Raw genomic sequence first — 12,365 nt, forward strand, 5'->3', positions numbered from 1 at the left:
AAGTAGATCCTATTGGAACTTACGAAAAAGTTCTTTATGCTGCTTCTGATTGTATCCAGGTCCTGAGACGCACTGAGGGACTGTTCTTTCCAGTAATTCAAGGTTTGCTGAGATGATTCCAACCACTTGGTTAATTCATCCGAATCTCTGTTGTAACTAACAGGGGTGAAGCAGGAGAGAAGAAAATCAAAACTGCCTGCTGGAGACACCCACCACTAGCATATTTTTGTCTTATTTTGATGTATATTTTCTTGTGCTGACCAGCCTTTCTATTCAGAAAACTGTGACACGTAGAAGGATTAGATCATGTCTAACATATACCATGCCCCAAATCCAATGCTCTTTTGCTTTCTCAGACTCTCTCCATTATGGCTAGTGAAGAAAAAAGGCATTTGAAGGACCCAAGTATTTTTTTTTTATTGCTTTTTATTACAGCTAAACCCATAGGGATACTAATCCATCACTAAGAACAAAGATGGTTACATTTTATCCTCCAAATATTCTCTATAAACATGTGCACAGAAAAATACAATCAGTGTATATCACGGCTGTTGGCTGGATGACAACATATTGATGATGAAAACACCCAGACACATGCTGCCCTTCTATGATCTTGAGGTTAGGCGGCCAGCCTTCCCAGTTGAGAAGGCTTCGACCATTTTCTACCATCCTCCAATGGCTCAAGGTTACACCAAATGAGCAAAACAAATCCTCCGAAGACTTTTTCAAACGATCTCAGTTAGAATCATTTAATTTTGTTTAAATTTTAAAACTTCAGGATGAAGGTAGTTAAACTGCAACATCCAGGTATAAAGGTAACGTATATGTTATTTTATAGTACAACTCCTAGTTTCCATAGATATAGGTTAACATTTTTAGCAAACTTACTGCATGTTATCCTGGGTCTACCAAACCAGTAGCAGAGACCAATACTGGATCTCATCTAACCCAGAAGGGGACGCAATGGCTTTGGGTTGATGAGAACACAACAGAAGCTGGAGTCCAGGCACAAGATTTAGAAGACTGCAGAATCCCCCTGAGGTCTTTCTCACAGCACAGTGGAAACCACCCGCCTCAGGCAGCGTACCTGAGCAGATGCCTGAGCAGCGTGTGCAGTCTGTGGAGCTCGTGGTCCGTTTTCCTGTCCAGGGCCAGGCCCTGCTCCTCCAAGTGAGCGATCTGGCCCTCCAGCTCCGGGCAGCTCACAGACGCCGCCAGCTGTCTGCCTTCACTCAGGGTCTGGTACAGCCGGGCCTGCTTTCCTTCAACGTTCCTTTTGATTTGCTAATGAAAGGCAGGGGCTGAGTTGTTCAAAAGAGAATAAAATCTGCCAATCTATTCACAAGTACTTGCTTTAAAAATTTACACCACGGGATCCTGAAGAAGCATGGATACCTGCCCTCTTTCCAAGCCTGGAGAGACATACATGATTGAGAGGCTGCTGATCGCCTTTCGCAACAAGGTGTGACCATCTATAAAACAGACCAGCTCCAAGACCTACCTCATCTGGACAAGAGGCCAAAACTCTGCAGATTCTTTTTTCTGTATTTTAGGGAAGGGTCTACAGGGGGCTCAGGTCTCATTACTAGGTCAGACTCATAGTGATCTGCCTGTTTACAGTCTCCTAAAAGCTGGGATTACAGGCATGTGACACCACGCGCAGTCTCACTTCCTGTCTCAGCATGTCCTGGGGGCAGGGCAGGCACGGCAGATCCCGGGATTGAACCTCTGGCCCCTGTGCCTGCTTGTTGACACTTTAATCCACTGAGCTATTTGGCTGGCCCTACAGATTCATTTCTTTTCTTTTTTTTTTCTCTCCAATGTTGAGATTGAACCTAGGGCTCTGCGCAGTGCTACACAAGCATTCTACTACTGACCTCCATCCTCAGCTCTAATCTGAAGATTCAGATCTGATAATTCTAAAATTTAAAAACAAAAACAAACTGGCAGTCCAGAGGCCATACTCAGACAGGCCTGACACCTCTCTGTCTCTTTCTCTCTAATGCTTGTCTGTCTGTCTGAGATGAGATCTTGCAGCACTGCCCAGCCTGGCCTTCAACACTTACCCCCTGGGGGCCTCTTATCTGAGTCCTTCAAGTGGCTGGACCTATAGGCATGTGTTACTCTTCTTGATTTTCAGACAGGTTTTGTTTGACCTAGCTATTATCTTGAAAATCATAACATGTCACATACAGCTTGCATAAGCTATAGCAATCAGGATTTCCAGGGCCTCTGGAAAACCGGTCAGAAGATGGAGCATTTTCATGTGACAGCAGCTGACCCTAGCAGCCGCTGCCGCCCGCAGCCCACTTCATGGAGCTGTGCCAGGCCTGCCCTTGCTGGGTCCCTACGGCAACTCAGACACAGCTAGGGTCCTCACTCCGGCCTCTGGGCCTTGCACTACTGCAGCCATACATAAAGGGGATGAAAAGGAAAGTGTTTTTCTAGTATCTGTAGCATGAAAATACTAAGGGAAATTATCACTTCTAGAGTCTTGTGTTATGGTTTGTGTCTAGTTGTCCCTCCAAAGCCTCATGTAAATTATGGGGCAGACACAGCTGGAGAGGCACAGTGTAGCATGAAGGGCGGGGCCTGAGGACCAGGGCGGGGCCTGAGGGGGTGGGGCCTGAGGGGGTGGGGCCCGAGGGGTGGGGCCCGAGGGGCGGGGCCCAAGGGCGGGGCCAGAGAGGCATGAACCTTTACATTGGCTGGCCTGTGCTTGTGGAGAGGGTCGTCCTGGACACTGCAGCGCCCCAGCCTCTCCTCCAGTGTCTTGAAACCTCCAGTAACTATGAGCTAAATAAACCTTTCCTTTCCTCATTTTGAGTGTCGGGTACTTGTCCCAGCAAGGAGAGAAGAATAAGACATCTTGTAATATAAGGTTTTGTTAGAAAGAGAACTTTAAAAGAATAAATTAAAACAGCATACTATTAAATCCATTTTATGAAAAGAATAAAATTCTTCAGAACTGAAAATACATGACCCCCTGAAGAGAACTCTGTCTCCTGGCAATTATCTTCCAAGCTGGGTTCAACCAATGCCACTTATCCTGACAGCGGTTTCATCTTTAAAAATAAGTTAACAAAAAAGAACTTCAGCTGTTTTCTAATAAACTTAAACCTTTTTACAAATTATCAAAAGTCCCAGCTCCTTTTCGGTATTCCCATTTATAATTCCTTCCCTCCTACCCAAATCTACTTAAAGATAGGGGGAAAAATGGAGATGGGGGTTAAGGCAAGATCTCCACTATAAGGGAGGGGGAGATAGCTCAGGAGAATAAGCACTTGCCTGGTAAGTGCAAGGTCCTGAGTTCAATCCCCGGTACCGCAAAAAAAAAAAGAAAGAAAGAAAAAAGAGATCTTCCCTCTATAGCCCCGGGTGGCCTCATTTCAAAGCGATCTTCCTGCCTCAGTCTCCTGAGTACTGGGTGTGCACCACCACACCCAGCTTAAAAAAAAAAAAAATGTTTAACACAAATTTAAAAAAAGTTCTGGTCTTCTAATCCTTACACTTACATTGAGGCTTTCTAAACCACTTTATCTTTAGATTCTTCCCTTTTACAAATGGAAGATAGACTGTGTTGGTTCCCGGGCGGGTGGTGGCATGAAATGGTTGAACACAGCAGTTTTAGCAGCCACGCGCCTAAGCCACAGGTGTCCACCGGTGAGGGTGGCAATGTGGTTCACACACACAAACCTCTCCATGGCTCCTCCAAGGATAGACTAGCCTCATGAGGAGGGCTTTGGGGATGGATCTTTTTTATATCAGGGCAAATTTATTTAGTCTTAGAAAAATTATTTTATTTTATGTATTTGGTACAGGGCCTCACTACACAGCTGACTCGTAGTGATCCTCCTGCTTCAGCCTCCCCAGCACTGGAATTACAGGTGTGTGCCATCATGCCTGGTTTCTGTGGCTGGCACAGCATGCAGTGCTGGGGATTGAACTTGTGTTCCTGCACTTGCCTGTAATTTTTTTTAAAAAAAAGATTCAAATATAATACAGCCATACTAATAGTTTAAATGTGGGAACACAGGTTCTTAGGTTCTTACTAGACTGGTTAGTATTACACCGTCAACACCATGTGGCTTACAGTGTCATCCTCAACTGCACTCTGTATCCTTCGACAAGTACCCACCCTCACCCGGGGATGCTCAAGTCTACCTATCGTAGGTCTTTGGGGCACTGAGAGAGTACAAAGTGCCATTCCAGCCTCTGGGCAATGTTCCTGACAGGGGCTGACATGTCCCCAGGAATACTAGGGTCCTGTCATTATTTCTGGCTTTCATTTTTTCATGTACTCTATCTAGGCAATAAACCTGTTTTTGAAGTTTTACACTGGATAGTTGGGGCTAGGTAGGGTACTCATGCCTGTTATCCCAGCTACTTGGGAAGCTGAGGCAGGAAGATCACAAGTTCAAGGCTAGCCTGCACAACTTAGTGAGACCCTAATCTCAAAATTTAAAAAAGAAAACTACCCTACCTCTAGTTTGCAATGCAGATTTTAACAGTATATATGGCGTTTTAAAATGAAGACTGAAGTACCTAAGTTTCTGTTGAGAAACTTAAACTTATTTTTGCCTTGGTCACGTTCTCAGTGCCCCCTGAAAACCATACTGAGGTCTTAGCATTTCTATGGCATTGACACTAGAGACACAAAAACTTTAATAATGACAAGATTCAAAGTGATGTAAGAAAAGTTTTAAAGTTCACAGTCTTTTATAATGCTAGGGGCAGGTAACATCCTGTTTCATAGGCTGTGTCCACTTGGGACGTCAGTGAAGCAGTGAAGCCCCGTAGCTGTCTGGAGGCCTAGGGGTTCGCACAGTTCCGCCTGTGTGCGGCGTGCGGCCCACTACCGGTGTGCTGAGCGCATGCCCAGAGCAATGTAGACCTGGCTTGCTCCTCTGCTCTGCACCAAGACAGGAGGGACAGGAAAGCCACGAAAGTGACTGCAAGGAGCCAGGCCTGAGCCACGGCCTTCAGCTGAAGCCAGAAGTGCGGCTATGCGAGCCTGTCACCTCTCTGAATATGTCTGCCCGTGAGCAGTGTGACAAACGTTGTTTTCTTTGCTTTTTAGCAACTGGTTACTGATGAATGGGTTTCACCGTGGCAGATTTGTACACACAACTAACATGCTTTGATCATTTCTAGGTCCCCCCTCTGCGGGAGGCCATTAACCGGTATCCATTCTATTCCCCTGCTGAGTTAAGTTTATGGCCCTTCTCACCTTGCCCATTCCCCGTGAATCACACGTGCTATGCCCCAGGGGTTGCACCTTCACCCATTGCCTAGATACTTGCTGACCCCAAGATCCGAGACTTCCTCATTCCATCACCCCCTATATATACCCAGCACCTCCCCTGAATAAATGGGACTTGATCAGAATCCTGTCTTGTCCTCATTCTTCATGTCTCCTGTCCTTTGTCCCCTCTTTAATTCCCCGCTCCTCCCCCAGGTGACCTTCGTTGACTGACCCGCTGGATCGGGACACCCCTCTCCTTTCAGGAGGGTCTCAATGCACACCAAACATTACTTTAACCTAATTCAAATCATTAGCTCCGCAATCCATGAACCTAGTCCAAAGATACCTGGTACAGCGAAAGCCTCTCCACGAGTCTTTCCTCGGTTTCTTCCACCAGACCCACAGAAGGCAGTGTCGAGACAAGAATTTCCAGCTCCTTTTCCAGGGAAGCATAGTTTTCATCAAATTCTTCCCATTTCTAGAATCAACAACACGACACAGAGGGAGTCCTTCTTTAGCTCAGTCTCAGGCAAGCACAGTGAACCACCAAACCAAAAATGAACCCCAAAGCCCCACAAAACTGAAGCACAGATTTTAGGTGGGCCTGAGCAATATCCCTCATTCTAGTAAGAGCTTGGTGTCTAAGGGAAACGATTCCACCGCTTCTGAGGATGGGTTTGTGAGAAATCCAGTTGCCATTCATGTTTTATGTTTGCAGGGTCAAACTGGGTGAATGGTGGAGAAGTTAAAAACAATAAATCACCTCTCAGAGACCTGGCAGTCACAGGAGAGCCTTTCTCCTTCTGCAAAGGCAGAGTTTGCTTTGAAAATCTTCTGTGCAGGATCTCCCATCAGGCTGCGCCCTCTCCACTGCCACCTTCCCCTTCATCTCGGTCTGCCCTGCTCCCCATCTCCATAGAAGCTCCCCTGTTTGGGTCCCAGTATACCACACGGCTGAGTCACTGATACTAGAAATTATCCCTGGAAACTCAGTAACTTCATTACTTCTGGTATCTGTTTTTCTTTTTTTTATGCCAGGGCTTGAACTCAGGACCTCGGCTTGCCAGGCAACTGCTATTCAAGTAGTGGGTTGCCTGGCTTTCACAGGTCCTGCCAAGTGTTTGTCTTTTTTTTTTCTTTTCTTTTTTTTGCGGAACCAGGGATTGAACTCAGGCCCTGGTGCTTGCCAGGGAAGTGCTTATTCCACTGAGCCATCTCCCCGGCCCAAGTGTTTGTCTTAAGTACCATGATATATTACTATAAATATCAACTTGGCACCTTAACTAGAAAATAAATCGTGTGAACATAAAATAACTCCTAAAGTTGCCAAGGTTGTGCCTGTCTGGCAAGTTCAAGGTCCTGAGTTCGATCCCCAGTACCAAAAATATAAAATAAAATAAAATGTTAAAAAATATAAAAAATAAAGTTGCCAAGGTGAACACTTCATTCCTTTCTTTAAATTTTCTTTACGTGCTAACACTGACCATGAAAGGCTTGCTAAGTTAGGGGTAGAAACCTTAAAACTGAAAAGGAACATCAGACAGGCTTAATTTTTCTTTGAACTGAGACAAGAGTTTCACGATCCATTTCAGCCATGGACTCTCTGTGAATGGAGTGCCATCTCTCAGCCAGTAACCGTTTAAGCCAAATGATGTGAAACTAAATGGGGGAAAGATGCCAGATGCCCAGATCTGCGCAGGAGAAATCCCAGCGAGCTGTCTCGGGGTGGCAGGGAGCGCCAGGCCCAGGCTGACCTTCCTCGCTGTCATGCCCCTGCTTCGTTCCAGCTTAAGGACACACACTTGCTTTTGACGCTGGAGGCGTCAGGCTTTGAGCTAAGGACAGAGGCCACAAAGCCACGTACCTGCAGCAAACCCTGAAGCCTCGTGCCACACTGCTGAGCCCTGTCTTCCAGGGACTTAATTTCTGTTACTTGTTCTGCCCAAAATGTCTCTCTCTTTTGTAATAAAGAAGGAAACGTCTTGGCAGAGTATGTCTGGATCAACAGCATGTCGGCAACAAGTTTCCGGAAAAACACCTGCAACAGGTAAGAAGTTTTTAATATTATTTTTAAATTGTTAAAATTGTTCTAACCAAGTCAGTTCAACTTTCTGTTCAGCTGTTTCTGTTTTATAATCCACGATCCCAGATAAGCAGCACAGTGTATAAAATAAAAAGAAAACTGAAATGGATTCCTAAGTTTCTTAAAACAGAAGGCCTTTTAAGAAATTATAAAGAAGTACCATCTCTAAGTAATGTTTCCCACAAAATAATGTTATTGTGAGTCCATTTTGGTGTCCTGATAAATCTAACTCAGCTGGTTTGAGTTTTGATACTTTACTAGAAGGTGCTGATGGATTAGAGCAGCGTGAATCCGCAGCTGTGTGAACTTAAGCCGCCCACATACCCGTCGGAGGCAGCGCTTAAACCCTTGCTCTCGCGGCGCTCAACAGAAGAGGGTGACTAAGCAGAGGGAATTTACTAATTGAGGCCGATAGGGATTCTGGTCCTCTTTTTTACAATTTTTTCTTAATACTGGGTCTCACTACATAATTTGAACTCAGTTCCGGTTCTGGGCTGGCAGGGCATGTGGTACTGGGGATGAAACTCAGGACCTTGCGCTTGCCGGGCAGGCACTTTCACTGCCGAGCTATCTCCCCAGCCCCGGGGATTCGGGTCCTTAGACCTGGCCTTGTTTGTACTTCCAATATTCAAGAAGAAGGCTCTGTTCACACAGTCCCTCCTCTGGTTGTTTGGAGAGCCCTCCCTTTACCCTAGAAATATCCTCTACTTGTTCAAAAGGACAAATACACTTGAAAGGGTTTGCCACAGAATCCAGGAAAGGGCTGGGTACACAGTAAGATAATCCATATTATTTTCTCCTCCTCTCTTCTATTCCTTATTCAGTGTTCACCTTCTGATTTTCTTATACCAAGATCTACCAACCAAAGGCCCTAGACCATGAGCTTTCAGAAGGTGGAGACGGCTTTCTTTTTTGGCGGAAACGGGGATTGAACTCAGGCCCTTGTGCTTGCCAGGGAAGCGCTATTCCACTGAGCCATCTCCCTGGCCCCGGGATTACGTCTTATGCTCCTTATTATCAGCAGTTAGGTTGCTACATATTTTAGTTGATGATCACAAATAAGTCATGGGGCTGGAGAGATGGCTCAGTGGTCTAAAGCACCTACTTGAAACAAGCTTGGCAAAGCACAGGGACCACGGTTCAATCCCCAGCACCACATGCCAGCCAGCCCCGCCCCCAGGTGGGCTGAGCTGGCCACACACACACACACACACACACACACACACACACACACACAATAAATAAATGTAATAAATAAAAATAAATAAATATTAAAAAAAAACCAAGTCATGAAATGAATACAAAATGAAAGGATTTACTATTGTATACTAGAGAACAGTGCATTTTCCTTAGGACTCCAGTTCTCAGGAGACCTTGCCAATTCTACGTCAATTTCTTCTACTAATGCTCCCATAGAATGAATCTGACATTTAGCCATAAATTTTAAGTCTCATTGATGAATGTCTGTCTTTTCACTCAGCTGAACAGAAAGAACTGGTCTGCTCTCCCCACCATCACCCTCTTAGGGCTTCCCAAGCTCTTGCTGCGCTTCAACACAGGTTTGTACAAGAAGGAATGGTGCATGTTTCACCAGGGAAGAAAGTGGATAGTACCATTAAGCTCAGAAATGTCTTGAGCTTTTAGGCCCACAAAGAGAATCTGACAGCTCGGTCTTACCTTATGATTCTGCAGCTGGGCCTGGAGGGCAGCTTTACTCTTGGCTTGCTGTAAGTGGCCCTGCGCCAGCTTCTCCTTCCCGATACTGACCAGCTCACCCAGGCCCTGCAGCAAGGCATCCAGCTGGCTCTCGGAGGCAAAAGGGCTGCTGAGTTCTGAGTACCTGGCTCTGAGGATGCCCCACATGCTGTCGAGTACATCCTGAAGGGCAGAGGAGTACACAGGCCTTTTCACCCAACCAAGAAAACAACTCCAAGGCAGAACCCTCCCAGGCCTCTTGGAAGAGCACGGCCTCCTGCTCACGATGCCAGTGCCGGCGTGGGCCCTCCTCAGCCCTACCTCTAACTTGTGCACCTCCTGCAGGACTGTGGAAGGTAAGCCCAGTCTCTGCCCTTCATCTCTCAGCTTGGCCACGCGGTTCTCCAAGTTCTGCAGCTCTGCTGTACATGCGTCTGCTTTCTAGGGGAGAGATGGTACAAAACAAGAAAAGCCTCAGAGAAATACTTTTTGTTAAAGAAGTGAGAGGAAAATGGAAAGTCCTGCATGCTCCTCCCTCACCTCGAGCACTCCTTGTCCATCTCCCAGGGAACCCATGTGGCCCTCTGTACCTAACACCTTTCACATATACAGTCCCAGTGCAGGAAACCCACACACCTTCACAGGCTCCGACCTGCACCTCCACAGTGCTTCAAGTCAGCAGCCAATACCTGTGCCTCTCAAACACACAGTGAGCACCATTTTGTACAGAAGCACTCTGCGTTAGGCACAGGCAGCTTCCAATGGACTTTCGACTACTCACAGCACTGGGAGGTCCCCCCTCCCACAAGTATGTTCATTATTTATTTGTGTGTGTGTGTGTGTGTGTGTGTGGCCAGCTCAGCCCACCAGGGGGCGGGCTGGCTGGCATGTGGTGCTGGGGGATTGAACCGTGGTCCCAGTGCTTTGCTAAGCTTGTTCTAAGTAGGTGCTTTAGACCACTGAGCCATCTCACCAGCCCAGTATGTTCATTTTCATGCATTAGAAAGTTTTATATTCTTAGGAACAGTGAGGATCGAGCCCGCAGAGCAATCACTACGTGCAGGTTCTCAGTCACGATTTGCTAAATAAGTGGAGTCCACTGGCTCCGGAGCAGAAGTGTGTATAAGGTTCTGACAGGCAAGTGACCCCGGAGGCTGGAACAGCCAGTGCCCCCCAAGCAGACGAAGGCCTCTTGACACCTCAGCAGCCTGGGCTTGGTCACCTTCCTGTCAGGCTGATAATGAGAACATCTCTCCCTGTTTCAGCACATGTGTCTGAGAGGCGTCTTTAAAGGCCACTAGAGATCATTGCCATTTTATTGACTAATTCAAACCCCGCTCCTGCTCTCAGAGTGAAGGAGGTTCAGACGCCCCGGGGATGCACCCAGGACTCTGGGATCCAGGTGACATCAATGTGAGTCACTGTGATCGATTACCTGGAGCTGGTCACCAATACTTTGGCCACTGATCTCATTCAAGGACTGCTGAAGGGCTGTCTTACTCTTGATCACGTGATCATATAGTCGTTTTATCTCATTCTGCGTAGAAAAGATAAATGTAGGAAGCTGAGCAATCTCATTTAGCCCTTCATCATCTTTCTTAAATTTAATTGAGCTTTTACAATTTTTCTGATACCAGAAATCTCACACATATACAGGTAGAGGAACCCCCAGACCACATCACTGAGCTCCCACAAGTCTTGACACCCTCATCCCTTCACGCTGCTCTCTGGCTCTCTGGACTGTATCTAACTTCTCTTCCATCAGAATACTTTGAAGCGAATACCAGATACCAAGTTACTTAATCAGTATGTTGTAGTAGGTATCTCAAAAGATAAAGCTCTCTCCATTCCAAAGTATTACAATATAGCCAGAGTTGGTGGCAAACGTCTGTAATTCTAGCCCTCTGGCAGGCTGAGACAGGAGGATCACAGGTTCAAGCTCAGCCTGGGCAAGTTAGCAATTTAGTGAGACTCTATCTCAAAATAAATAATAAAAGGGCTGAGGATGTAGCTCGGTGTGTCAAGGCCCCGAGTTCAATCCCCAGTACTGCCAACTGAAGAACTTCCCTATAGGCAAACAAACAACCCCAACACATTCCTCTCAAAATTCATACCAACTCCTTAGTATGACGAACTATCCAGACAGGGCTCACAATTCCCTAATTACTTATAATTTTTCTTTTTCCTTTTTTTTTTTAAGTGGGATCCAGATGAGGTCTTTCTATCACGATAGTAAGATTACTATTTCTTACCAACTCACTAAGCCTGCAGCTTCCCACTCCCTATTTCTGTTTTATTTCTTGGATTTGTGTGCAAAAACAAAACCTGAGTAACTGATTTTGGATTTGGAAGAGCTGCATCCCGGCAGTGCTATTTAACACGTTCCTTCCCCTATGTCGGTTTTACATGGATTTCAGAAGTCTGATGAGATTTAGGTTTGACTTTTCATAAGTGGCTTGAGTTCCCTTCCTTTCTTTTTAAAGAGAATAAAACAAAACAAAACAAAAAAGATACAGAATTTCAAAACAAGATAATAGAGGAAATCAACAATGGTTGTTACATTCCATATTATCTTCAAAGTAGTTGTTCAGATTACCAGATATAAGCATCGCTATGGTTTGTGTCTAGCTGTCCCCCCGCACCCCTAAGCCTCACGCAGTCATGGGACGGCTTCTGGAGTCTGTGATATATTATTTCGGGGGTGAGTGCTGCACCCTGACGCTGGGGTCGGTAATCTGCATTACAATGTGAGGAGGGGAGAGAGGCTAGTGGCTGCCACAGCTGCTGCTTCTCCTTTTGCTCTTGTTCTTTGCTGCCAGCATGAGCAGAGTTCATGGCTCTGAGCCATGTGCCACGCTGCCTTGGAGCCAGCCGAGTACGGACTGAAACCTCCACTAACTGTGAGCTAAATAAACCTTTCCTTCCTTAGTTCTGGGTGTTGGATATTTGTCCCAGCTATGGGAGAAGAGTAACTGAGACAAGCATGTAAAATTGGCTAAAAAAAAAAAAAGAGAAAGCATTAAGTGTTCCTTTGAATAAGCCAATAGAAATTAGCAGTACAATCCTTTCTATCTTTCTTCCTATTCTCCTTCCCCTCATCTCAGCTGTTCTTTCCTTTTGAGCAGTTTCTTTCTCTTCACAGTATCTATTTTATCTTTAAGATTTTATTTACTGTTCAGGTAAGTTTAGTAATTTCCACCAGCCTCTCGGCCCAAGTCCCTCTCTCCCCAGTCCACCAGAGAGGACTGCCATGTGAACCTACCTCACACGTACAGGAAAAAACCTTTACTGACTCCCTCACCTAGAAATCAAAATAAAAACCCTCCTGTGTTACAATAATTA

The 12,365-nt window shown here is 45.8% G+C and overlaps 1 protein-coding gene across 3 annotated transcripts in view; it reads right to left on the minus strand.

Moving 5' to 3' along the window:
• The window catches only part of Syne2 (spectrin repeat containing nuclear envelope protein 2), a 225,010-nt gene that overhangs the window by 76,310 nt on the left and 136,335 nt on the right, over window positions 1–12,365 (minus strand). For all 3 annotated transcript variants that reach the window (XM_023702960.1, XM_023702961.1, XM_023702964.1), the window contains 7 exons: window positions 10,459–10,560; window positions 9,345–9,464; window positions 9,006–9,206; window positions 7,110–7,283; window positions 5,592–5,723; window positions 1,088–1,284; window positions 24–156 (listed from right to left, as the gene is read on the minus strand). In XM_023702960.1, the coding sequence (XP_023558728.1) occupies window positions 24–156; window positions 1,088–1,284; window positions 5,592–5,723; window positions 7,110–7,283; window positions 9,006–9,206; window positions 9,345–9,464; window positions 10,459–10,560 (1,059 nt within the window). The remainder of the gene's footprint in view (window positions 1–23; window positions 157–1,087; window positions 1,285–5,591; window positions 5,724–7,109; window positions 7,284–9,005; window positions 9,207–9,344; window positions 9,465–10,458; window positions 10,561–12,365) is intronic.

The sequence above is a fragment of the Octodon degus genome, unplaced genomic scaffold (genome assembly GCF_000260255.1).
Source record: "Octodon degus isolate 3935 unplaced genomic scaffold, OctDeg1.0 scaffold00007, whole genome shotgun sequence".
NCBI lineage: Eukaryota > Metazoa > Chordata > Mammalia > Rodentia > Octodontidae > Octodon > Octodon degus.